Source organism: Pagrus major, chromosome 8 (genome assembly GCF_040436345.1).
Source record: "Pagrus major chromosome 8, Pma_NU_1.0".
NCBI classification, from domain to species: domain Eukaryota; kingdom Metazoa; phylum Chordata; class Actinopteri; order Spariformes; family Sparidae; genus Pagrus; species Pagrus major.
This window is the reverse complement of record NC_133222.1, coordinates 6847174-6873801: the sequence shown is the minus strand read 5'-3', so window position 1 is coordinate 6873801 and position 26628 is coordinate 6847174. Positions and strand designations below refer to the sequence as shown.

Sequence of the window (26628 nt, the reverse complement as noted above, 5' to 3'; positions counted from 1 at the left end):
ATGACAATTACAAACTACTTATTAATCAACAGATTTTATTTACAGAACATAAAAGTATGCAGGTGGACTGTTTCAAAGCACTCTGAGAGCAGGAAAACATTTCCTCCCCAGATTAATAGAAAGAATGAATTTACAAACAGTGAACTGAATACAGACTTTTGTAGCCAAAGACCGATTCTGACACTTGAGAGTCGAAGCCATTATTGATCTTTTCGAGTCTCATCCTCTGACAATCTAACATCTCCTCTCATAAAGATCCCTAACCCACCCACCCCCCCATTCACGTCATCAAACAACTGACAGCTCAAATGTAACCACTGCCTTGTCAAATAAATACCACTGAAAGAAGTAAACCACTGAGTCTTGAAGCATTAGACTGTGATGACATACAGGGAAAAAGCAGAGTGGTTAGTATGGCAATCGCAAGAAAGATTCACATATAAAAAAAGACTGGATATGGTAATAAAACATATCGGCTAAAACTAAGAAAAGGTCCAAAATGTCCGTCCTACACTTCACACTCTCCTATACCATCCACAAGCCTACAGTTTACAGAGAGAGAGAGTGAGAAAATGAATGTGAGAGTAAAAGGATCAGTCTGGTTTCATTACTCTGTATTTAATGCAGTCAGATGTGATTGAGAAGAAGTAGTACTATGATTGTTCATGTATCCTGGTGGGCCTTCTAAGCAGGACAAAACTCTGCTACGCCTCCAGGTGAGTGTCTACATACAGTGGGCTAGTAGTAGTTAGCTGCTTTTAATAAACAAACAGCGAGACGAGACAACAAAGTTAAAAGAAATAGTATACAATATTGACCAAGTCTAGCCAGTGTCTCCTCTCCTCCCCACTCCACCGCTCCAAAACCTACATCCCCACCAAAAATGTGGGACCCCCTCTCTCTCCCGTCCCCCCCTTAAACGTGCTTGTAAGCAACAATTGGCAAAAGCCTCCCAAAATCAATGGACAAACAAAGCCAGGTGAGATGATCTACAACCTCTGCCCATGCATTTGAACAGTAGTGAGTTAGGACGACAACGAGTCATTTCATTACTAGTGTGCATTTAAATCACCAATTATCAGCAGTTGATTTTAGTCCTTTACAACATATTCATGTTTATTTCATAATATATATGTATATATATATATTTATATATAAGACTGTGTCCTTTTAATGCAAATAAAGTTGGAGGAGGTCTTGGCAGAACATGAGGAGTTGTTTTCACACTTCACTTCCACATGTATCTCCACTGGTGGGGCTGCTCTACACTTCGTTTTTGTTTGCATAAAGCCTGGTCCATGTCTTGGCTGTAAAGTAAAAAAAAAAACAACAAAAAGAAACATGAACATGAGTCAAATAAAACGTACCTAAACGTTTTTTTTTTTTTACAAAGCATGTATTACGAAAGGTTTATTGTAACGACTGCCATACCTAAACACACACACGCGCGCGCGCGTGCGAAAAACACTAAATACACTAAATGTAAGAAGGGCAAAAATAAGTCAGAAACAAGTCAATGTGGTCATGAATTTAAAAAAAATATGTTTTTATCATCATATATATTACGTTGATTAAAAAAAGAATAAATGGCTTGAGTATTGTTCTTTCTTTCTTATCGCAAAGATTTCAAAGTCCAGTTACTGGACTAGTAATCATTATTTTGTTTAAAACGATGTGCTTTGTCATAAATTAAAATCCACCAATCTGAATGATGTTCTGTCTCTCTTTTTTCACATGTGCATGTGTGTTCAGGCTGAATGTTTCAAATGATGGAGGGGAACGAGGGCACTCCAGACAAGAGCCCTCTGTTTGAACCCAGCCAGATCGTAGCTCTCACCTGTTTCTATGGCTTCAGCTTCACTGCTCTTCCACTTCTCTGCAACGTCATTTGCTAGGGGATCATCAGGGTTGGGTGCACTTAGTAATGCCTGGATTGAGAGCAGCACTGTACGGATCTGCAGAGCTGGCGACCATTTATCTGAGAAAAAATTACAGAGGGATTAAAAGACCAAGAAAATCAGAGGGACAATAGAGAGTCACAAGAAGTAGTAGTGTATCTACTTTAAGCTGCAGGGAGCAGTGAACAGACAGTGGTGATATGCAGTATTATTGGCACAAAGCTCCAGTTCAGGGTCACGTCAAGTGTAACAAAAGAGGCCTTGATCTTTTGAGCAAGATGAAATTGGAAAATCCCTCACTTCATTCACAGGCCAAACATCACAGGACATAATACATACAGGATTTTCGACAGTAACAAGCCTGACTGAACTGACCACAGAAAGAACAATCGCAAAGCTAAAACAAATCAAAAACATATCCCTGAAGGTAGATCACAATGCATGCCACACATAGCTGGCCAAACATTAACGACAACATTACAGAGCACTGACTTACCTTTCAAAATGTCTAGACATATTCTGCCCAGCTTGTCTACATTGGGATGATATATTTTGGTCATGAAGCGCACTTTAGGAGCTGCCATGGGATATTCCTCTGGTAAAAAGAGTTCAAGTTTAAATGTGCCGCCCTCAAAGGGTGAGTCCTGAGGTCCGGCGATGACCACATGAAAGTAGCGAGCGTTGCTTTCATCTGGCTCTGCCCTGATGCCTGGGACAGGCTCTGCAATCAAACGCTGAGTTTCCTGGTACAGAAAAAAAAAGACAGGAATTAACTACGTGCTGGTGCCACCGTCAGTGCTACAAAGTACTTTCATTTATACATGGAAAAACTTCAAGGACACAGATGTGTGTTTCCGGGAAATGTTTTTGAACTCTTTTTTGGAAAAAAACTATTACTTTATTGATAGTTTTGTAAAGGACATGCAGCACAGAGCATCTGCCACACCCCACAAATCAACCAATGAGTTACAACGGAGGCCAGAGCAACCAATCTGTCTACTTTTATACTTTTTCTGTGTTGCCGTTTCTTTTGTAGATGAAGTTATTATTAATGATGAAACACAGCTCTTGATTTATGATGCTGTCTAGCTCTAACAGTATAGTTAATGTGGCTAATAGTCAAGTTTTTCTCTATTTCTCCATTATCAATACTGACTTTGTTGTAACCAATGTCTAATATGTAAAAACTGACTAATGCAGAGAATATCATCCAACTGAGGTACCTTCATCAGTAACTTGGGGACACTACCCAACGCTGTCTGTTTAACTTCTATGCTGCTGTCAGTCAGCTGCAATTTTCATTTGATAGTTGATATTGTTAATTATTAATTCATTATTATTATATAAAAGTTGTGAGTCATTATTATTCGAACAACAAAGATGTTGGAAGGTGGACTGTCGTCTGCTTTAACACAGAGGGGAGAGTGGCCTCGAATGCAACGGTGGCTCACTGCTGTATTTCTGCAGACTGTTGGTGCACTATGTAACTGCCTTTTAGAGGTGACACTGACTCAGCCACGGCACCACAGGAAACCGTTATTTCCATTCCCATCAGCCACTGCACCAAGGCCTCTCCTGAATCGTGTCAGCCAAATGACAGAAACACACACCTTTACTGTGACAGAGGAGCGGGCATCTGATATCTCTTGGTACGCATGAGGCAGAATGAACGACAAGGAAACTACATTCAAGCTCACTGCTATTCACATCATTATATACACTGCAGTGTTCTCAACTCGTCCTGTCAAACTGTAGTACTGACTATACTAATAAGGCTATACGAGGCCTTTTGATTTCATCTAAAAACCTGGTGTCCTTGTTTGAAATACAGCCTTGTGTAATGTTCATGCTCGACGCCAACAGAGCAGTAAATACATGACAGCGTAATCAGCTATGAATGAAATCAAATAAAGCCTGCACAACAACTGGCACTCTTGTTTTGGACGTTCTTTTCCCTAATGCGACTGCGAGTGAGATTCCTGAAATGTTTCAGATAACCCACAGACAAAACCGTGCAGTGAAAACACAGACGGGAGAGGGGCTCCCAGTCCCAGTCACACGCTCTGAGGGCTCAAGGGCTCGGTACTGTTCCCAGCCCTGCCACCTTTTTCCCACAAACACTAGTCTATGGTCTGCTTACTCACCCACCTGTGCAACCCTCTCTTGGGCACCATTAATGATCCCATAATGCATTCTTAATAAAACTCAATACACCTTAAGTACTATTCTTCAACAAATCATACCCTCTGATTCCAGTCATAGGATAAGTTCCCCCAAAAATTTAAATTTTGCGATTGTCTACTCACCCTGATGCAGATGGAAAGTTAGGTGAAGTTTTGTAGTTCACAAAACTTTTCTGGAGCGTCACAACAAAACAGAGTTGCAGCATTCCCCTAAATAACTGAAGTAGCTGGGGACTTGTTTTAAAACTTGAAAAAACAAATGACTGAAACACAAAATCTTTTCATGTAGCTCGTCTCTGGAAGACCCCGAGATCCCTTTAAAAAGATGTTTACTTACAACCTTTTTAACCTTCCTCTTAAGCTTAAGAGGTTAGCACCCCTGTCTGAATTAGGTTCACAAGCTGGACCATGGGTCAAGAGCGTAAATGACGTCTTTCCAAATAAATTTTGGATCTCAGGGCTGTATGGAGACATTTGATGTTTTCTTTCAGTTGTTATTTTTAAAAAAAATGTTTTAAAACAAGTCCCCATCTACTCTATTTTGTTGTGAAGCTCCAGAAATGTTTTGTGGACCTGACTTTCCATCGGCATGGGCGTGAGTAGATGACGACTTAATTTTAATTTTGGGTGTCTGTCACACCCAAGTGACACAATGAATGACTGTTATTTCAATATTCAAAGTGGCTGCATAGAAAAAGGAAAAGTGAAACTCCATGGTTCTGTAAGGCTTTTCTGTGAATACGAAAGTTAAACGGGTAAAAATGAGTCATTAATAGGTTCACAAATAGAACAATGGCTAGTTTTTCTGCTTTTCATACTATTTTAAATAAAATAGTTGGGGATTTGTAGCTGCACCATCAATCCATCTCTGTGAACTTGAGGTTTTTGACATTTAAAAAGACCAAATTCTTAACAATTCAACATCGTTTGCATTAATAAATAATGGAAACAAGTAGAGCCGAGTAATCAGAGCCTCTCTCAAAACTTAGTCCACTGACATGTCACGGTGACACAGAGACAAGGTGCACCTGAGGTACTATTTTTATCATTACTTGAGAACAAACATGACGACAACGGCCTCCATAATGGGGAAATGTACTTGTGACTCATGACACCGCCATAAACTTCTGAGCGCTGTGATTACATTTAATTTAGGAGGTGAGAATATTAGACAACTTCTCTTAAAAACAAGGCACTGTGTGACAACACTAACATATTGTCCAGGCCAGAGGCTGTAATTCCTTCAAAACCATCTCAGAAAACCCTGTGTGGTGAGCTGGATGGAGACCCCTGAGGGGATGATGCTGATGCTGCAGAAGTATCATAGTCTTATTCACACTACTCTGGCAGGTATGTTATGGTTCTCAGGTTGAACATAACTCCTAGCTAGTTGCTAACCAATGAAAGAGCTAAACGTTATGGAGCAAAACAGTGTAGAAAGAAAAGACTCCAAGTGGGAAACATCCCCTCTGAAGCTTATACACGCTTCAATAAGAAGTATAATACTGTGAGTTGAGACGAACAGGCTAGCTTTAGCTTAGCGAGTCTTCCTGTTATTATTATGCAAATCAAAGCTAGCAAGCTAGCCGTGGTTAGCACTGTTAGCCACACAAGGTATGTGTCAGCACCACAGTCTGACCAGTGGCAACTTGAGAGCACTATTGTGCTTTAAAAAAAAAAGTACATTTACACTATGTGTATACACACAGCGGCATTTCTACACAGCGTGGCTGTATTTTTAATCCGCGGAGTAAAGGTGTGTCCGAAACGGAAGTTACTTTATCAAACTAACGGCAGCTAGCTGGATGCTAACGTTAGCACACAAAACAGTTCACCAGGCGGAGCAGCCGAGCGCCGAGAGTTCAGACTGTCCGCGCTGAGTTTCAGTCAGAGGTCACACACACAAAAAAAGCCACACCTTGTGCTGTTTACAGTGTGAATTAATTACCTTTATGATCCTGCGGGGCAGTCCTGCCATCTTGTCTTAAATGCGGGGCTTTTAGCTCTCTCAGTTCCTCCTCTCCGTCGTTAGCATTGACAGCAGACGCACGTCTTCCGGGGTCTCTGCGTCACGACAGGAGGGGAGCTGATGGACACGTAAACTGGTGTTTGTGCATTAATCTGGGATACATCGGAGTAATAGAGTACATGTAACGGGATTATTACCTAATTGGGATACAAAAAAGGCAGCTGTATTCTGTTAGATTTACAGAAAAAAGGATTTAAATAGATTACAGATAGCCTATATTTAATAAAAAGGGGGATTACTAACAGGATCACAGCCTTAAAATGAAGACTGATATACTAGTCTGTCATATAAACTCGTTATTAAGATTAAATAAGTCATCTTATTGATATTTACTTCCTCTTGTCTTTATTTACAAAAGCTATGTTTGGTATTGAGGCAATACATAAAATAGCAGAAAGCAATCAAGTACATTATTTTTAACAGGTAATAAGGAACTATATAGGTAACCTTCCCAAACCTGTGGATAATAGTATGTGTAATTTTATCAAAGTGGCTTTCAAGAAGGAAATGGAGCTATATATCAAGACATTAACCTCAGCAAAGAACAATCAAGCATTTGAGACTGTGCTTAAGTAAAAGCAAATATTTTGTCATCAAGTCAGAGAAATGTACTTTTAAGATTATAATTCACCGAGCAAACTACTTTCTAAAGAAATATGTTAATAGAATATTTGTATTATTTGATATTGGCACAGAAATGATCACTTTACCCTCAACAACACTTTGTTGAGACCATTGCATCACAGCTAAAGAAGGCAGTTGATGCGTTACAGCACAGGCACGACTCTGAAAAAAACCTCATCTGGAGCATTTTTTGTCAATTTCATTCATTTCCCATTGGCACATTTTGACATCTTGACCTGAAAGCAAGCATGTCCCTGACATGAAAACCCAGACCTTGTTTTCCACAAAGTGTTGTTCTAGACATAACAAAGCATGAATTAGACTTAACACTTCCAAGGGCCAATCAGGCCGTACGATACAGCTGCATTTTCACTTTTTCTTGCCCCGCAGGCCGAATGGGAGGGAGCTATAGATTGGAGGGGGTTCGGAGCTCCTCCTCCTGACATGTCTGTACGGACAAAAGCATTGTCCCTTTGGGTATCAGACCATGTCAGACATGGACATTAGCAGTGCAGCAAACTAAGAGGAACTTTATTTCAAAAAGCTGACTAAGAGGAAGACATCCAACATGCAATATCTGTCCCAATACAACCCAACAGGTAGGTTTGATATTTCTCTAAACGGTTGCTTTTTTGTCTGGGATGAAAAATATTTGTTAGTTTTAAATTTGTAAGTAAATGGTGAGTAAATTTTAGCAGTGTCACTGTAGAGATTAAGTTGAATTTTGTTATAATTAAAGGCGATTTTCTCATCTTGTTCATTGCAGTCTTGCTTTATTTTCCATCATTGCTACACAGACATATTCTCATACATTCTTCTTTAAAAGGAGCACAATTTGTTATACTGTTGAGTGTTTTCAAATGTTAAAATGTTACTTTGAAAAGTTCATATTCACACTGATCTTGGCCTTTCCACCACAGTTTAGGTCTAAATATCTTTCATTAGCGTTTTGTATAATATGTGTATTACAGGCACCAGAAAAAGCAGCCAGGTGTCAGATCTTCGCCTATAATTACTGCTCATGTTTGTTGCTTTACAGGTGCAAGGCTTCTGCTCATTTAGGGAGCTCTTCTGACCTGTCTGACCTTGTGAGACTTTAAATTGATACACTTATGCAAACATTTATGCAAACAATATAGAACATTTTAATGGATTTGATAATAATTTTGAACCTGAATATGTGATGCTTTTTAAAGTTTGTCGAAGGTAAACTAAAAAAGTCCCTAAAAACATTTAAAAATCTACAATTTCTATAAAAAGTATTCTCATAACTGATTCCCTGCAACATATTCATGCTTCTAGGTAATATCTCAGTTACTCTTTTCAGTGGTGTCTTTTGGCATTTTGTCCTGCTTCACCTCGCCAACCCTCCAAAAAAATTTCCATTGTTCAACACACAGAGGAACAGACGAACCAGCACCTAATCTACACCCTTCACTCAGTGCACAGAGAGAACAGACAATATCAGCCACATTAGAGTGCATGATTTGAGTGGCAACATCTATCTAGACAGGGCTTAGCCAGACTTCCTTATCAACGTGGAGTTTTTTTTAAATAGAGGTATTTTCAGTTAAGCTCAGGCCGATACACAAGACTCAATCTAAGAGATGTGTATTTTACCTATATACTGAAGCAACGTCGACCAGTGTTACGATACTAGAATTTCTCACTTCAGTCAACATTCGATACCTTTGTGCAGAAAGTAGTCATACGTTTATAGTGAAGAGTCTTTCCTGGTGAAGAGTTAGATGAAAAGATAAGTACCACTCTGGTGAATAATGGTATGAAGGTGCACCAGCAGCGGTTAGCTTAGCATAAACAGGGAAACAACTAGGCTGGCTCTGTTCAGCCGTGACAATTTCTGCCCACCAACACCAGCAGCACCTTTTTTTTTATTTTTACACTTTTGTTTTTGTGCAGATTCAAACAAACGCTGGCAGATGGGTTTTTTTGAACACCGGACAGAGTCAGGCTAACTGTTCGCTGCTGGCTGAAGCTTCTTATTTAACGGACAAACACGAGGGAGTGCTATTAAGTCTAGCCCAAAGTTGATTCAAAGCTGTTGTTGAACCATTTGCAGTATAGGCATGCTTTTAAAATCTCATTGGCTACATGATGCATCAATCATCCGAAGGCTGGTGTGTAAGTGGCTCAGGAGTGAGAACGAAGAGAGAGCTGGTCGCTGGTCTACACAATCACCAATCGGTTGTTGTAGGCTCTAGGGCGGGCATAGAAGATCACATCTGCTCAAATGAGCTGTCAATCAATCGGCTGCTATCTCAGGATCTCAGGCGTGGAAGGATAATGGCGTCTGATGTAAAATGAGAGGAGTCTTCACAGATAAAAAGCATCCGCGGTAGCAGTTTTTTTGGTTGCTTCAGTGTAACAGGCTAATTCTCTGCAAGAAAGCAAAGTGTATTTCCCAAAATGTCAAACTGTTCATTTGATCATGTGGTGACCCCGGAGATTTTTCTTGATTGGCGCTCCTGACCACAAGGTTGGAAACTTCAAGACTAAACTTTTATTTTGTACAACAAAAACATCCAATATCTAACTCAATGACTCAAACACTTGGACTTGGACTTGATTTGACTTCTAGTCTTTGTTGATTTGAAGGTCACTTGAAGGCATCAGTACTACACTGAGACCGTAACCAGTTAAAAGGTCCTCATTTAAATCATCTGTAAATTTAATTTCTTTGATTTTCTGTTTCAGCTCCGTGGAGCACACATTGCTACCTGGCATGTGTTTTCATCATGATCGCCTGCTCAGGACTAGTTTCACCCCTTCATGCACCTCCTGGGACAACAGATCTCCGCTCTGCTTTCTCTGCCACACAAACAAACAGTGTGGTGGGAGGCAGGCAGAAGGCAGTGACCTTCAACAGGCTCAAGGTCAACATCGGAGGGGACTTCAATCCAGACAACGGTCAGTACCGCTGTCGTATCCCCGGGGCGTACTATTTCTCCTTTTCGGTGGGGAAATTTCCAAAGAAAATGCTCTCTGTGATACTGGTGAAGAATGGAGAGGAGGTGCAGGCTATAGCCTACGATGACTACCGCAAGAAAGGGAGGAAAATACAGAGCCAAAGTGTGATGATCAGCTTGAAGGAAATGGACACGGTGTGGCTGCTTTTGCAGCAAAGTCCTCAGTATGCTTTGTACAGCAATGCCGGCCCTTACATCAGCTTCTCTGGTTACCTCGTCTATCCTGACGTCTCCCCAAACAGCTACATAACCAACCACCTGTCCTCAGGCCTGTCCTACCCAAGCTGCCCTCCTCAGGTTGATCCCTGGGCCAAAGGTCAGCCGCGGTCTGCCTTCTCTGTGGCACGGACATCCACACTCATGGGTCAGAGTACCAGGCAGCAGGGCAAGCTCCCTCTGACCTTTGACGTGGAGTACGTCAACATTGGGGGCCATTTCAACAAAACCTCTGGCTTGTTCACGTGCCACTTCCCCGGTGCGTACTTCTTCGCCTTCACTGTGGGGAAACATCCTCGCAAGGCTGTTTCTGTGAAGCTGATGACCGGGAAGGGCGAGGTGCAGGCGATGGTGTTCGATGAGGACACATCGAAGAGACGGGAGATGCAAAGTCAGAGCTTGCTGCTGACTCTCCACCAGGACGACAGTGTGTGGCTGTACAGTCAGCAGGACGAGCGCTACGCTGTCTACAGCAACCAGGGGAGGTACACCACGTTCTCTGGCTTTCTGGTTTATCCTGATGCAGAAACATTCACAGCTCCCAGCACACAGGACAGAACTCACCTCTGAATGTCTTAACCCTTCATGGTGTCCCTTTTAAAAAATAGTAAAAACTAATTTGTGGTCAGTGTAGTCTATGTACATTTACTGCTTTGTATACCTGTCTTTCGTTTATTGTTTTAATAAGTTGTCGCCAAATTACTCCACAAGATGGTGCTATGATACAATTATGGACACTAACCAGCATGCGACATGGTTGACTTTGTACTAAAAGTGCAATTAGCTGTAATATAACACAAATATAACAACATCTTGATTAAGTTTGGTTGAAAGATACATTTTCTTTTAAAAAAAATTGCGTTTAGAAGTTTTAAAAAGCCTTTTTTCCATGTAAAAATCATTATTGTAAGGATAATTCTGTAAATGATGTATAGTTTATTAACATTTACTTACTGTAAAAACAGGATTTAGAGATACATCATGGTCATGTAAGTGGGGTCATGTTATGGAACATACACACTGTGGATATATCTGTATCTGTGTTCATGAATAATGTGCATTTCCGGAAAAAATAAATAAATTCATACACTTCAATGGATTAAAAGGGTCTGGTTTCTCCTAAGTCTAATGCTAATGATACAGTATTTATTGAGTAGACAGGTAGAAAGACAGAAAGAAAGAAAGAAAGAAAGAAAGAAAGAAAGAAAGAAAGAAAGAAAGAAAGAAGCTTATCAACGTTCAAATTCGACCATTTTCCTGTTGTACTTTTTTTTATTGAGGCAGAACATGCAATTTTTGTGTATTTACAGCAAATACAAGTAGCAAGTACAATGACTTTTACAAATAAAAAATAAATGAACCCCTTATCAAACTTAGTGTAATCTAAACTTTGCACTTCTTACAAGCACCATCGTTGCTGTGAATAATTTCCAGTGTTTGTTCTCGTCTGATTAATCACAATGGGACTTCAAGATGTTTCACATGGTATACACGACAAAAAGAAGTTATTTCTAACGTCTCAACAATGAGACAAGTCTCAAGAATCACACAGTAAAGACATGATGATGTCCTGAGTCATAAAAAACAAACTACACGAGCAGAATAAACACAAGAGTCAATACATGACTGATCCCGAGGTCAGGTTGTGTAGGGATTTAAATCCAGATCGTCACATCATCCATATAAATATACACCGCAGCTGAACCATGACCTTGTCTCGCAAGTTGAAATGTTCATGTGATCATCCTTTCACTCTCCTCACTTCCTGTGTGTCACTGCACGTCCCAGATCTCACAGAGCAGCGGGGTAAATTTGTGGTCGTTCACTCTCCAGGATGTGAGCATCTCTGCGTGGTAGTGGCTGAGTGTTCTCAGCTCCGTCAGGCGTCCCAGGAGACGAGCAAAGTACTGCGGCTCCTGTGGATGCTGCAGGACACACATCTTCCTCAGCACGTCCAAAATGGTCTCCTGAAGTCTCTCAACGGCCTGTTGATCCTTCACATAAGGCCGATCTGGAAGATGTGAACCGTGATGATACATTAGCCTTTTAGAATAGCTTTGGTAATGCTTCATTTTACAGGTCCGTCAATTTTGTGTAAGTAAGTTGTACAATTTTGTGATTTATGCGTAATTTAAAGCAACATTAAGTAACTTCAAAATCCTATTAATAACATGCACTAAAGGCTCTTGTGGCCCTAGAGCCGGCAGTAGTTGCACATGATCTCTGTTGAGAAAAAAGTCGATGTTTTTGTGAAGATGATATTAGATTTCCATCCCTTGGTTGAAGACTTATTGTCATATTGTTACAAAAGCTGTCGATACGGGCTCACCTGGTGTCAGGATAGTTATGGTGGTGAGGAGAGCCTGTTCCTCCTCCACCATCTGGAGTTCTCCGATGCTTTTGTAAAAGTTGAACATGGGTGTGATGAATTCCTCTGATATACCTGCAGAAGAACATATATTCAATTTTTCAAAAATATCTTCGGCGGATGGGCGAGTTTCCATTAAAAACTCAAAGCCGAGCACAAACTTTGGACCAGGGATAACATGAACAACGTACTGAGCTGCTTTAATTACTCACAGTAGTTACAGCACGTATACAAAACTACACTAACAAAGCCCAACAATGAGAAGATACAAGGTGCACAACAGACAAGCAGCACGAGCCACAGTGATTAATGTAAGGGCAGCGTTTGTTATCATCACAAGACATTTACAAGCACTATTACTAACATTTATATAGTTCTATTAATACATAATAATGTTAATAAGCATCTTATAAGGAATTACAGGTGCCTTTTTTACCTGTTAACTAATGCTCATCACAATGACCTTAATGTAAAGCATTACCGTGACGGGTGTCTGTGAATGGAAAATGTTAGTCCATTAGTGCTGCACCTCATGAATAATCTGATGAATTATGGAGCGACTTCTGTGTCAAAGGCAGTGCGGAGCAGTCAACACAGTGGGAAGAAGAACTGCTGAGAACAAGTAGTTTTATCTCGTAAAATGCACGTATGGGACATCACAGGGGGGAGTGCTTGTCTTACACAGCCGTCTGCACTTTGAGCCAGACATATAATATCATAAGAGTGCCGCCTTAATCTGCATTATTGTTCACCTGTATGATCATCCACCGCAAAAGATTATTAACTCAAGTCCAGTTCTCTGTGTAAAGGAAGTATTTTTGGTGCTATTTTTCTTGCAGGGAACATTTCTGTGCACTTGTCATTCAAACAGAGCTTAAAATGCATCAGACAAATTGTCATCCACAGTACTTACTTTTATATTTGCTTTTTATGTTTCTTTATATATTTTTCCTCATTTTTTTTATATGGATTACAGTGAAACGTGAGATGCAATCATCACCTTACATTCAACTTTACTTAATCAATAACAAATCATCGGCAGTGACACTTTTGCACATTTGATCTCATGTGATTTACTCAGGCGAAGGGGATAAAGAAAGCAAACTGAAAACTGTAACTGTAAAATCTACTCTGTAACCGTAACAAGGACTCATAACTGTAAAATGAGGCCTTGGATCAGTGTTATAAAGTAGATTATTTCACAACTGGATAGAGGCTGAAGGACCTTGAGTGCATTATGTCTTGACTAAGCTTTGATCGTATAACTCCCATTTGTACAAATCAAAATACAGTATACCATGGTCTGAGTGAATACTTGAACCTGATTGGCCCGAGGGTGTCAATTAAATGTCGATACACAGACTCCTCGGGAACTCCCCGAGTAGCTCCAGTGAAACTGTCTGTTCACTGTACTTTATTAACGCGCTGTAGCCTGTATCTGAAATGAGCGGCATTGGCACCAGCTTATTTACAACACAATGTAGTCCTTCAGTGCATCATCCACTGAACACCACAGGATGGTGCTTGTAACACACAAGCTGCAAGAAGTAGCCAACACTACTACAACTAGACAAAAGTGAGGAAACCCATTTAGTTACTTTAGTTTAGACTTTAGTTAGGGATAATGCCCGACAAGGTGTCCATTATCATTACATCATGACATTATCATTTGTTCGTAGAACTGGATCTCGTTGTTTAACGTGCTGTTAAATTATATCCACTGTTTGTCGACCTTACGTAATGTTATTGACTCTGAGTCCTGCTAGCATACGTTAGCTTTCTGGCTAACAGCTAGGAGGAGGGTGCAATGATTTGAGCGGACTAGTTTATCTCCCTTCTCTAAGGTCCGTCCTATTTAATGGAATTGTGAACGTTTCCATTATATCAGAACTTTATGGGATTGTGATGATTTAAGGCATTATCCCTTACGTAATTGCAATGCATAACAACAAATACAAACATCTCTGCTTCTCTTCTTTAGGTAAAGATTCAGTGATTAAAGAAAAATATGATATTTACAAACTGCTTCTCTGTATGATGTTTGCATTCAGTTTGCACTCTGGCAACAGTTCCCACTTTGGGCGCTCTTCAAACTAGCAGAGGGTGTCTGTCTGCTCGGACACATCATCAAGCATTCAGAAATGCCAGTGGGGCTCAGAGGGAGAGAAATGGACAATAGCAGTCTTGATGTTTTGATAAGGAACAATGGTCTCTTCAGACAGCTTTGCTCCCTTATTCTCCCAGACTGGCCTTTAGTGTGAATATCTCTTATCCCCACCATTCACAACAGAGCCGCGCTGAGGGACCCAGTGACTCGCACACACTCCTGCCATCACTGCTGCTGTCTGTCCAACTGTCCAATCTGGTTGACATGATGACACCACACATACATATAAATGAGTTTATGAAGCCACCCAGCTGTAAACTATTTTTATTTATTTATTTCTATTTTTGTTCAACTATTTTCTAAAAGGATAACACGTAGAGGCCGTAGAAACAGTATATGTGAGAGAACCTTTCCATTGTAGAAACAAACCTGTGTTTTAATAAATCAAACCCAGCGTCGCAAAAGCGTGCCCACACACAGCGTGAAACTGTACCCAGCGAGGGTGTGTGCGTGTGTGTGTGTGCATGTGTAACCTAAACCGAGCCAGAGATCAACAGGTCAGCACACATCTCCCAGCTGCATCACACAGATCATGCATTAATTATTAAAAGGAGGATCTGACTTGGCTGCAGGTAGAACTGCAAAAGTCATGATGCTGCAGGTGGTAGAGGAACGGACCGAGGCTCTTGAAGGTCATGAATTAGGAGTTAAGATATGTCTGAGTGCTAGTGGAGCTGTCCCAGCTTGAGTACCATCGAGTATAATATGCTGTGTCCGACAGTGCCTTACATTATTATGTATCGCTTCAGTTGACTCACCGCTCTTGCGTATCCTCGCCTCCAAAACTTCTGTATGTCCGTTTGGCATCTTTCTGCTGAAAACCTGAGCTGAGCGCAAAAACATGGCCTCCACAGCCGAACCCTTCAGCAGAGCGATCTGATCCTCACGATCCAGAGAGAGGAAACCTGCCAGAGGCACAACACCACTAATTATATCCAGCGAAGAACAACAAGCTACTTTGTTTTTTTCTTTATTTGCACTGATATCATTGTGTCAGTGTGGTATGTTATTATGAAGGGTGTCACAATTCTCCAAATCCACAATTTGACTCACATCTGGATTTGTAAAGATGGACAGATCATTGGTTTAATGCCCCGACAACTGTCATTTAAATTCTTCTTCTTCTTTACAACAACAACTTGACTTTATCCTGGTGGCGTTTTGCAGATTAGAGTTGGTCAAGTTCAAATAACATTCACCAAAAATCAGATAATGTGTGTTTTTTTACACTGTTCGATTTCTCAAATCTGTCCTGAGTAAACCTTTTTCCCATGCAAATCAACAAAGGATCTCTGGAAATGTTATCATCATCTGTTATCAATTCTTCCCGCACAAGCAAACCCTCCTGTAAAAGAAAAAAGGGTCTCTGAAACACCTCCAGCTCAAAGTTACCTTTGTGCACACTGAAGTGTCACCTGTAAGCTAGCTCTGTTGTCTTTGAGTAGTTCTCAAAGTGTTTTTTCCTTTTGTAGCACACTGGATGAGTGCAAGTCGACGCACGTGGGGCCTACCTGGAATATTTTTTGTAAACTCCACCAGAACTTGAACTTGACTTGTTGCCATTTCTGTCAACAGGAGGAAGTTTTCCTCTGCACTGTACTGGTCCTGCAGCTGGAATCAACGAGAGTAAACAGCAATGAAAAAGGTCAGATCAACTGAAAAAAGACTCAGCAGTAGTTGTATACTACATGTAGGAGCCAGCAGCGAAAGTGCTCTCTTGGTTGCCCCCTGTGGCAGATAAAACATGACATTCACTACGAATGTATCACAACTTTCTGTGAGCTGAAAGGCCCATAAATATGTCATCATGTGAACTATAAGCTAAATAAATATATAATAATTTAAAAAAAGTAGAAAACAAAAAGTAAAAAGTAAAGTTTTAAGTGATATCGAGGATGATTTACCAATTTTTTGGCCACATCTTGAGGAATTTGATGTCTGTTGTAAGCTTCTACGACGACCTTCACGAGCGCCTGCTGCTCTTTGGTGATTTCAACTTTCTCCTGGACACAAACAGAAAACAGAGACACACATCGTTACGCGGTGACACATTTTATATGACAGAATAAAAAACTGTAAATGTCCCAACACAGGGCAGAGATTGTGATCACCTTTGACAGCTTGGTGGTTGAGGTGACCTGTTTGCTGTCTGTGTTGTCCGCCCCCTCTGTCTCGTCTCCGGTCGACTGTCCCGGGGAGGTCTTGGTGTTCTTTCGCAGCCTTTTAGATTTACACTGGATCTCTGTCAGCAGGCCTGCCAGTGGTGATGAAGGCTTCACTATGTGTGTTAAATACCTCACGGCTCTTTATTCAACAGCATTTGTAAATGTTTATTTTCATTAATCAACTTAAAATTAGTGCCAATACAGGAAAGATTCACCAGTTAAATAAGAATCTTAATTATACGTAATTTTCTGCCATTAATATTTTAACATCATAGATCATATCCACTGTAATGTAATCCATGTAATCCATGTATGTGCTTTTTTTCGATTAGTGCCTTTTTAAAATGTTGCTTCTGCACATTTTCCGTCAACAAAAAATATATTTTTACTTTACGTTATTATCATAATTCGTTCCAACTTGTTAGTCCTTTACATTTTGATTTGACTTTGTAAGTTTGAGGCTTCACAAGACAGTGACGAGAGGGGAGTAATCAAAGAATTAAGACAGAAATCGACCTCTCCGGTGAAAAGGCCAAAAAAGTTTCTCTTTTGTTGAGCTCTTATTGTGCCAGCTGTTAGAGTCATGAACGCCTGCCACCCTGCAATATTCATCACGACTTCCCTGCACTATTTATGAGCAACAGGAGTCCGGTCCGTCACCCTGCTCTTTCCAGCCGCCAGCTCTTAATAGACCCAAAAAATAAAAACCCTCCAAAGAAAAAAAATTACATGTTAACATTAAACAGCTCTGTCTTCACATTGGTGTACGCTCAGCTTATAAAAATAATGAAGACTGCATTCCCAAATGTCCAAAGGTTGTTAAGGAAACAACATTTCATACCAAATGCCCTTTTAATGACAGCAAACAGGTGTAAATGATTCCTAAATGGAGCTTAAGGTGTCTGTTTAACTGCGTCTAATCCTGTAACTGTAACAAAAGCTGGACCCTCTTATTGTGACATTTAATCACCCAGGAAAATTCAACCAGCCTCGTCAGAATGGAGAATGAGGGCTCACCACAGCGGCCACCGACAGACTCTCTTGACTCTACTAAACAGGCAGCGCAGTGTGTGCATGCAGACAGCGCAGATCAGGCTGAATTGATGCTTGGTAGTGAGCAGAAATATGCCAACAATTCTTCTGCTCTCCATCGTATCGATTAACGATTGTTTCCTGCAGCCTGCCGGCACGAGCAGGAGCCATGTAATACTCACATTCAGCCAGCATGCCCATCTCCTTGCACTTTCTTAGCCGACACTCCTGGCATTTCCTGCGCATGTACATGTCCATTTCACAGTTTCCGCCACTCTTGCATTTGTACACAGCGTTCTTCGTTATGCTCCGTCTGAAGAAACCTGAGCATGGTTGATAAAAACAAGTCATTTTAACACAGGGTGCACATACAGAGCAAAGACACTCTGGACCATAGATATAGACTATATATTGTGGCTTCAGTCGGGCCACACTGTAGTAAAGTGGTGGAAAGCAACTGAGAACAATCACGTAAGTAATGTATTAAAGTACTTTTATAAGGTAATACCATTTTAGTTGTAGTTTAAGTACCCTGATGCAATCTGTAGTTGAGCTACTCGTTAATTTGCAGATTAAAGTTCGACATAAAAGCACATTTATCTTCTAATAATGATGCAGTCCTATAAAGTCGACATTCACTATAATACAGCACTCTGAAAGAGCCCGTTCTACATGTTGAGTTGAAGTAGTTTTAATACTTAAATCTGCATTCATAGATTTGTTTATTGGCCACTTCGGTGCAACAGAAACAAGTTGTGAAACAAGCTCGGCTGTCTGAGAAGCAAACACTGAAAAGTCTAATATCGATGTTGTAGTAAGAATTTCTTATGATAAGTAGAAGGTCTGAGATAGGAGAAGACACAGCCATGAGTTTAGGACTTGCTTCCCCAATAGAAAGGTAGGACTTTTTTTCCTTTCTTTGAAACTTTGGATAGTTCAAGTTCAAGTTCAAGTCATCCTCGGCCGGCCCGTGTATTTCATGCAGATTTAAGCTTATATAACCACAATCGATGAACGACAAGGTGGTATAAATTTAATCCGTTGGCTACACACTGTGCTAATAATGTCACGGCAGTGTTTCAGACAGGGAGAGCAACAGAGCAAAACACACACACACACACACACACACACACACACACACACGCACACAGAATAACTCTGGAACAGTTATTAGACATTCTGACACAGCACATTAAACAGAATGGCATGCATTAGCGTAACTGAGCTCAGGTTGCTCGTGCATTGTGCGGCAGAAAGGTGAGAGGGAACCCAATCTGGCAGCAGAACCAGGTAGACCTGAGCCTATTCTCAGTCAAATGGCAGGACGGGCCAGCTGCTGCACTCCTGGCATTGTCCACCGGCACAGTGTGGAATTACACTCATACCTATTCAACCTGTGGGTCGGCAGGAATCACAGCAAATTCACAGTGTCATAAAAACATGGGGAGGAGCTGCTGGAGGCCACGACTCCACTTGTCGCTAGGTGGATAGTTTTTACACTGACAGGGGTTGTAAAGTATAATGTTTCTTCATATATTTCCTCATGTACTGTGTCCTTTGTTCAAGTTATATTAGCCTCAGTCTTCACTTCAGCTGAAGAAGTCAGTCTGACCTGAGCTTGCAGCCAATGATCTGTTTTTAACAGCAGCATGCAGACAGTAGGATGCAGCACTAAAGCATATTCCTGACAAAACATTTCCCCTGTGACGAACTGTCACTTATCTACCCCCTGATTCCTAGTGAGCACAAACAGACTAGTGCGCTTGTAAAAATGACAAATGACAAACAATCATGTATCAATACTCCTCACCAGCTGCTGTGTGGACTGTAGATATGAACATCCCTATCATGGCTGGCCCCTAAAGTCAACAGCTACTGACAACAGCAGAATTTTTGCTATGTGGGTCAACTGTCATCCTACACTACTGCAGACTTTGTCTATGTGTGGACATTTACGTTAATGGTTCAGTGTGCTGGGGGATTAAGGGGTGTCAATTGGCATAAAATGTAATTGGCAGGTAATGTTTTGACTTTGTAAGTCTGTGAGGCAAAATGTGGATCTGGAGGCACAGTTTGTAGCAGGTGACTTACACTGGAGCAAGAGAATTTTGCCGAGTCAGCGTACAAGATACAGTCACGCAACTTTACAGGCGTACAGTTGAGATCAAAATGAAGGCCGACTTCTGTTCACGCTCAAGGTGGGAAACTTGAATGCTTGGATAAGATAACGTTGCTGTGTTCTAGGTTGAAAGTCGTATAAACGTCAGGAGTCTGACAAATTGTCGTAATTTTACAGCTTGCTGATTGATCAACAACTGAAAAGAGGATGAATAGTAAAAATCTGGAGGCACTTTGAGCTTCCCGCCTACAGCGCCTCTTCTCTCACCTTTACATCCCTCACAGGTGAGAGCATTATAGTGGTATCCAGAGGCCTTGTCTCCACACACAACACACAGTTCCTCCCCTTTGACCCTTCCGGCCTGCGACATGTGCCGGGTCCTTTTCAACACGGCAGGCATCACGGCAGACACCTCCTCCATCTCAGCATCATAGCTGACCTCCAGGGGTCCTTTCCTCAGTTCGTATATCCCCGTGTGTGAGTACCATTCGTCCGAGCCGTATTGAGGGTAGTAGTTCTGACTGGAGTAGTATGGTGTGGAAGACATGGTTGGCTCCATGGACGTGTACTGCATGCTGGGGTAGCTGGTGAAGGGTAAGATGTCGGGATCCTGCAGGAGAGGACTGCTTTGATCTGCCAGAATATCTAAGACAGAAGCGGGACACAGATTATAATGTAAGAAGTTTGACAAAAGCCACTTGTTGAATTCAAACTTAGAACAATAGAGGAACCGCTAACTGCTGCCAACTATAGCTGCCATTAGCTAGTTAGCTCAGTTTGCTGTGCAGCTAGCAGTGTGGACTGGGAGCACTGTTGATTCCACTTCGAGTACAGGAGCTTTGAACTGGGACGGGGCTAACATGCTATACATGCTTTGCAACACAATACATAGACTTCATAACACCAAGACTGTTATTCCTTCACATTTGGTTAACTTTCAAATGTTTTCAAATAAAATTCTTACATATTAAATCTTTTTTGAACACACGTTTTTTATGTTTCTGCCTGAAATAGGCGCCCAGTGTCAGGTTTTTACCAAGTTGTGGGGCAGAACATCAAAACAATGCACTGAAAGACGCCAAAATGCTCAAGATTATCACTGGAAACATCACTATGAGAGACGCCTTTCACAACACAGGTACTCAATAATAATGTTGATAAGATATAAAAATACTATATTAGTGCAGCTTTAATAATATGGACTGGTTTCTTGAGTGGGAATAGTGAAGCGAAAGTGTCAGAAGCAGTTAAACACCACAGGAAGCCAATTCACTTTTATTTTTATGCCCCAAAATCACATGTTTGTCTCGGGGGGATTTAGAGTTTGTGCAACATGACACCGTCTGTCATTAAACCCTCATTTCAGATAAGAAAAACCCCACGAAACAGTTTTATTTGACGTGCTTCCCAGCAGAAGCTTGTTGGAACAGAAACGGCCTCAGCAGTAGTCGGCAACCCACACAACACACGCTGTAAACCCATAAATGATTAACAACTCGCTTTGCACAGAGCACACTGTGTCTTAGACTGACATGTAACTCCATGCCAATCAAGGTGACACTTTTCAAAACGGTTACAATATTGTTTAATATGATTAAAGTGTTGTTTAATCACGATTTTCAGAGCAAGTGTGGTATATTCATGACTTTATAGACCACGTGTAGAATAGTCTACAAGAATAATCACACAACTGCACTGAAATACTGTCTGGAGTTCAAATCTGTGTCTAAAGCAAACCAACATGTTCAACACTTGTGCATCTGTAAAGGTTTTGTAACACTGACCTCTCGAAGATTTGGTCTGGACCATGGCCATCTCCGTGTGACCACACACACAAACTATTCAGAGACTTTATTCTCTGATCCCGACAGTCCGGCTGCGTCCTGTAGATCAGTCCTTCCTTCTAAACAACAAATCATCTTCCAGTTATGTCTTTTGATGGGAAACCCTCCTTTAAGGACGCGAGAACAGCAGATCAAGTACTGAACTACTTGGCGCTTGCTTGAGAAATCTCAAGGGGAGCAAAGGTTGCCACAGCTACTCATTAACCGCGTGGTCACATTTCTTTACATCATTACAAGTAGCTGCCTAACGTGTGAAGTCAGCTCCAGATTTGGGCAGTGGTGCCAGCTGACTGCTACTGTATGATGTTCAGATACGTGAGCGGCCAGACACGGAGGTGAACTGGTTCATGCAGTTATCTGGAGGAACATGTGCTTCCATACATTGTTTGCAGGTGCTGGGCATTTATTTTCTGCCTGCATGTTTTTTTAAATGTACAGATTTATCAAGGACACTGCTTTCCAAACGTTTTGTGTACAATACCCTGTCAGATAAACTCAGTAACCCCTTCCCCCGTCACCAGCCCTCATGTTCCAGATGTGTTCACTTAATGTGATTTTAAAAATGTGTTATTGTAATTGTTATTTAACATGGTTATTAATATAAAAGTGGATCCATTTACAATATTTGTTTCATACAACACACACAAAGAGTGATCCTGGAATCCTTGATGATCAGGTTCAGATCTGAGTCTCCTTTTTCTGTTTCAGTTGCTCCAGTCAAGTTTGTATTTGTGCTACAACCATTTATAGTGACAGAGACTGGACATTTCCCAAATATATGTTTTATTTGGCTTTCAATTTCACTTTGCTTCTTGCTTGTTAACTACTTTTTACTCTCATGTGCAGCATGTGGTGTTACAACTCACTCAAGAAGTTGGAGGTCAGTTATAACAGTAGTTGGTGGATTGTTCCGACAATAAATCAACCTCACACCACACTAGTTACAATTCTATGTGCATATTTATAATATAATCCTAATATGTATGTAAAAGCCTTTTTTTCCCCACCTGGGTCTGTGTAATTAAATGAATCAAGGAGTATGATAAGGTATTGGTTCAAATACCTGCAAAACTAATGACATCAACTTGAACTGTGTTTAGTGCTAAATAGCAGCTGTTAGCATGCTAACATGCTAATCTAAGATAGGAAGCATAGTAAACATATCTGCTGAAAAATCTGCATGTTAAAGTGGAAATAGACATGTTTGCTTAAACTTATCATTATGAAGTAACTATTGATTGCACAGTGTAGGAATGGGCTGATATAAAAATGTCCAAACCGTTTTGATATTGATATTTGATATTTGATATTGCTGGTGAGAGCCAAACACTAAGTGCCTGTAGACTCTTCTGCAGTCCCTTTCCATCTTTGCTTCCTGCCAAGTAAACTTACCAAACAGGTGGGAGCTCTCTGAGATGGCGAATTCATCGCTGGGTGGGATTTCCAGCGGTCCCACCACATTGATGTCGGGGCCCACCCACTCATTCATTCAGAAGGGTCGTTGGGCACCAACTCAGAAAACACAGGTTGAACTGGGCCGCAAAGCAGCAGTAAGCCTCTGTCTGCTTCTGCAACAAGCATAAAAATAGTGTGATTTGTGAACTGTGGCGAAGATCTCCTCTTGAACACCCTTACAGGTCTGCAGCATCCTCCGAAACCTGCACCACAATGTAATTAAACATCGGCCTGGGAGTCTCTACATCATCACACCTGACAGGTCTTCTCTCCCACACAGAGATGAGATGTTCAGTAGCTGCCTGCAGGGAGGTGGCGTATAAAGGTCCGGCCATTGAAAGAGTCTTATCTTTCAACCTTATCCTGTCGCATTGTTTCGTAGGGGTTCACTTGTCAGGATGTTCTAGATCAGTGCCGTCTCTCTTACTGTAATTTTACTGAACATTACTCATGCAAGCCTTTTGTCTACGTAAGCATATACAACTCATTTTATATTAAGGTAAAACCTAAATAGTCGATGAGCTTGGAGGTGTCTGGCAAATACAGACATGTTTATAAACTTGCCCACGGCCTTTCTGCTGTCAAGGCCACAACATGGTCGCATGTGAAACATTACTTTTTATATCTGCCACATTTTTACAATTACCTTCAGTGTAATTTCCCCTGAGATCCAAAGGCAACCCACATGGACTCATGGAAACCTCCAACCTACTGTAACAACCCACACAACAGCCAAACATCGCTCACAGTGGCACACCGCAGACTCGTAAGAAGTCACCCATTCACCAGTGAATATAAAATATGTCTGGACTCGGTCTCGTAGCACTTACCTTATTCTGGTTTTTTTCGTTAACTCCCCTCGTTTTTCAGCCTCGTCGGTGATATCCACGCTGTGAGCTCAATCAATATTTGCTAATGAACATTTAGCTGCTTGTGTCTGGGCTCCAGTGAGAGCATTTGTGTCCAGCTGAGGTCAGGGAGGAATGGATGGTGGTTATTAATTAAACTGTCCATTCCTGTCCATGCCCCCCCCTCCCACCCCCACCCCCCCAAAAAATCCCTCTTTATCTCACCAAGACAAGAGACTGCCTCATAAAATCTCCAGCAGACCAGAAATCCCACCCACACACACAAACATCACACATGGAGCATACATCCACACATTGGTGTTGCAGCGTAACAGTTTTTTAATTATATTTTCACAGAAAAAACTATCCCACTATAGACGAGATGGTGACATTGGTCGCCATCCATCCTAGAACTGATTAAAGTCATTATTTGAGGAAACAATGTTCATATTTGCACATACAGACCTCAGTGTACCTGCCCTTTTGTTTGTGTGTGTTCTAAGATCTACTGATTTAAAACTGTTCTTGTCTTTATGATCCTTAATTTGTCCAAAAAACAATAGTTTAATCATTGATGGGTTGTTGCTCCATCCAAAGAGGCCCTTCTGAGTCAATAGACAGTCTCTCTGAAATAAACAGGACCTTTGCCATTGGCTGCCAGCTGTTTGTGGACTATCTGGTCTGTGTTTGAGAGCATGTGGGGAGTGAGTTGGCAGCGATGGCCTCTAGAATGGGACGGACACGACTTATAAGTTACGTGTACAGTTGTCAAATCTCTCACGAGTATTGGTGAGGCTCATTTAAACACATTTTAAATGTGTCAAGATGAGGACTAGAACAGATAATGGGTGTTACCTTTCGCCTTGGTGTTTTGTGACTCATTCCAGACGGACCGTATTGTCAGTGACATACGCATGAATAAACAGAAGCACACCCTGGGAAGTGACATAATCACCCACATGTTCTCAAGGACAACCGGCAATAAAGTCCACAACCTTGAAACTATTCATCAGCGTATGAGAGAGAACTAAAAGTGCATATGAGCAAGAATACATGTGCATGTGTATATTTCACATTAAAAGGACTCCCTCTAACTATCAGCTGGTCAAGCGGCTGTGTGGAACATCCTGTCCAGTAATTACCCTCCGTGGTGAAAATGAAGCAGGCGTTGTAAAGACAGATAAGACGGAGGATGTTTACCACAGTGTGACGGGAAACAGAGCAGCCTTTGTAATATTTAAAGATGTCTAAATTGGGCCCACTAATATAAACAGGCAGCATTAGGGACAGCATGACAGAAGATAACAATAAAGTTGAAATGGTATCACACATTGTATCTTTGAGAAGACTTTATGTTCATGATTTAAATGTAGCTTTTATTTCTTTCCAGCCATGCTACAGTAGCAGCACGGCTCTATGGATGGTTAATGGTCGGACAGTCAACCTGATCCAGACTGAAATATCTCATCAACTATTAAACTGAGAGAACAAATTTTACTACTTTGGTATTTCCCTGACTTTTCCTCTGCCGCCACCAGCAGGTTGGCCAGTGGCGGACTCAGGATGTTGGAGAGGCAGGGGCGAAAAAATTAAAAAGGCACCGGTGACGGCACTTTATCATGTTTTATCTACCGTAGGTACCAGAAGCCCAGCTGTAATATGGTGCGCAGCAGGACGGTCGTACGGTAGAGGGAATGTAGTGCCAAAGGAAAGGGTTGTTTGACTGCAAAGTAAATCACCAAAAATGTTCAAAACATAGCGTACATTTCAATCGATATATATAATTTAGGTGGTTAAAATACATCTTGTTGCTGGTCTGGTTTACAGCAGTACAATGCTCTGCTTCCCTGACGGTCATCTACTGCAGGTAATACACTGACTAGGGATAAGTACCTCATACAAACCCCACATCAAAAGACCCGAACTATCACTTTAACCCAAAGAAACATGTTTTCCATAACATCAGCTGAGCAATTTGATGATAAACTCGTTTTTATAATTTTCCAAACACACAAGGTAACATGAAATGTCATATAACCTGATGCAAAGTACTCAATAATTCAGAACCATCAAGCTCTTTTATGTCTTTAAACAATCTCAATACAGAATAGAAATGTAGTTTATTACATTTCCAATGTGTTCAAGTAAAGTGCAAATCAAGTCAATGATATCTCAAACAGTAAGATAACGATTTACTGTACAAAACTGATTTTCTCTTCGTTAGCAGTGATGATAAACCGTTCCTATACTCTTTTATGACTGAAGTGAAACATTACATCATTGGTAGAAACCACTGACTTGTATAAAGATGGACAATGTGTCTCCGCTTCCTACCGCTGCTCTAAAATGAAGCTAAACTATCCCGGACACGAGCGCTGCCATATTGCGCCGGTGACGTCATAAGGAACCAGAGTCTGCGCAGTTGGTGGCGCTGCAGTATTGAGTTCCCGCCCAAACATCCACCTGCTCGATCTCGAGTGCGGTTCATCTGTCAGTTACGATGTTTCATCCTTTTTCATAGCACCAAATAAGCTAAAATGACAGAAACCTTCTTTGGGATACATTTTTTTTTATGTGCACTAGGACACATGATTTATGACCTATACTGCAGCCGGCCACAAGGTGGCGATGGAGATGCTTTGGCTTCACATGTTGTCCATCTTTATACAGTCAAAGGTAGAAACAATCTGGCT

The 26628-nt window shown here is 41.1% G+C and overlaps 3 protein-coding genes across 4 annotated transcripts; 1 reads left to right on the top strand and 2 right to left on the bottom strand.

The window, feature by feature from the left end:
• Window positions 1-18: 18 nt before the first annotated feature.
• On the bottom strand, window positions 19-6121 carry ube2na (ubiquitin-conjugating enzyme E2Na). Its single transcript, XM_073472814.1, has 4 exons — window positions 6030-6121; window positions 2395-2641; window positions 1838-1978; window positions 19-1307 (listed from the first exon to the last, which is right to left on the bottom strand). Exons 1-4 carry the CDS (start codon window positions 6057-6059, stop codon window positions 1264-1266), a joined length of 462 nt encoding a protein of 153 aa, XP_073328915.1. The 5' UTR covers window positions 6060-6121; the 3' UTR covers window positions 19-1263.
• Window positions 6122-9442: 3321 nt separating this feature from the next.
• On the top strand, window positions 9443-10507 carry c1qtnf13 (C1q and TNF related 13; the record flags this gene model as incomplete). The annotated part of the gene is made up of 1 exon (XM_073472873.1): window positions 9443-10507. A coding segment is annotated over one exon (1065 nt), but the record flags the coding sequence as incomplete, so codon positions are not given.
• A 682-nt stretch (window positions 10508-11189) lies between these two features.
• nr1h4 (nuclear receptor subfamily 1, group H, member 4) lies at window positions 11190-24053 on the bottom strand. Of its 2 annotated transcripts, none has more exons than XM_073472972.1 (10): window positions 23918-24053; window positions 23025-23200; window positions 20056-20433; window positions 17852-17992; window positions 16584-16726; window positions 16377-16475; window positions 15984-16083; window positions 15231-15377; window positions 12267-12380; window positions 11190-11948 (listed from the first exon to the last, which is right to left on the bottom strand). In XM_073472972.1, exons 2-10 carry the CDS (start codon window positions 23119-23121, stop codon window positions 11710-11712), a joined length of 1458 nt encoding a protein of 485 aa, XP_073329073.1. In that variant the 5' UTR covers window positions 23122-23200; window positions 23918-24053; the 3' UTR covers window positions 11190-11709. The 2 variants fall into 2 exon arrangements, with proteins under 2 accessions (XP_073329073.1, XP_073329074.1); XM_073472973.1 differs by lacking the exon at window positions 23918-24053 and adding an exon at window positions 23734-23844.
• Between the last annotated feature and the right edge of the window lie 2575 nt (window positions 24054-26628).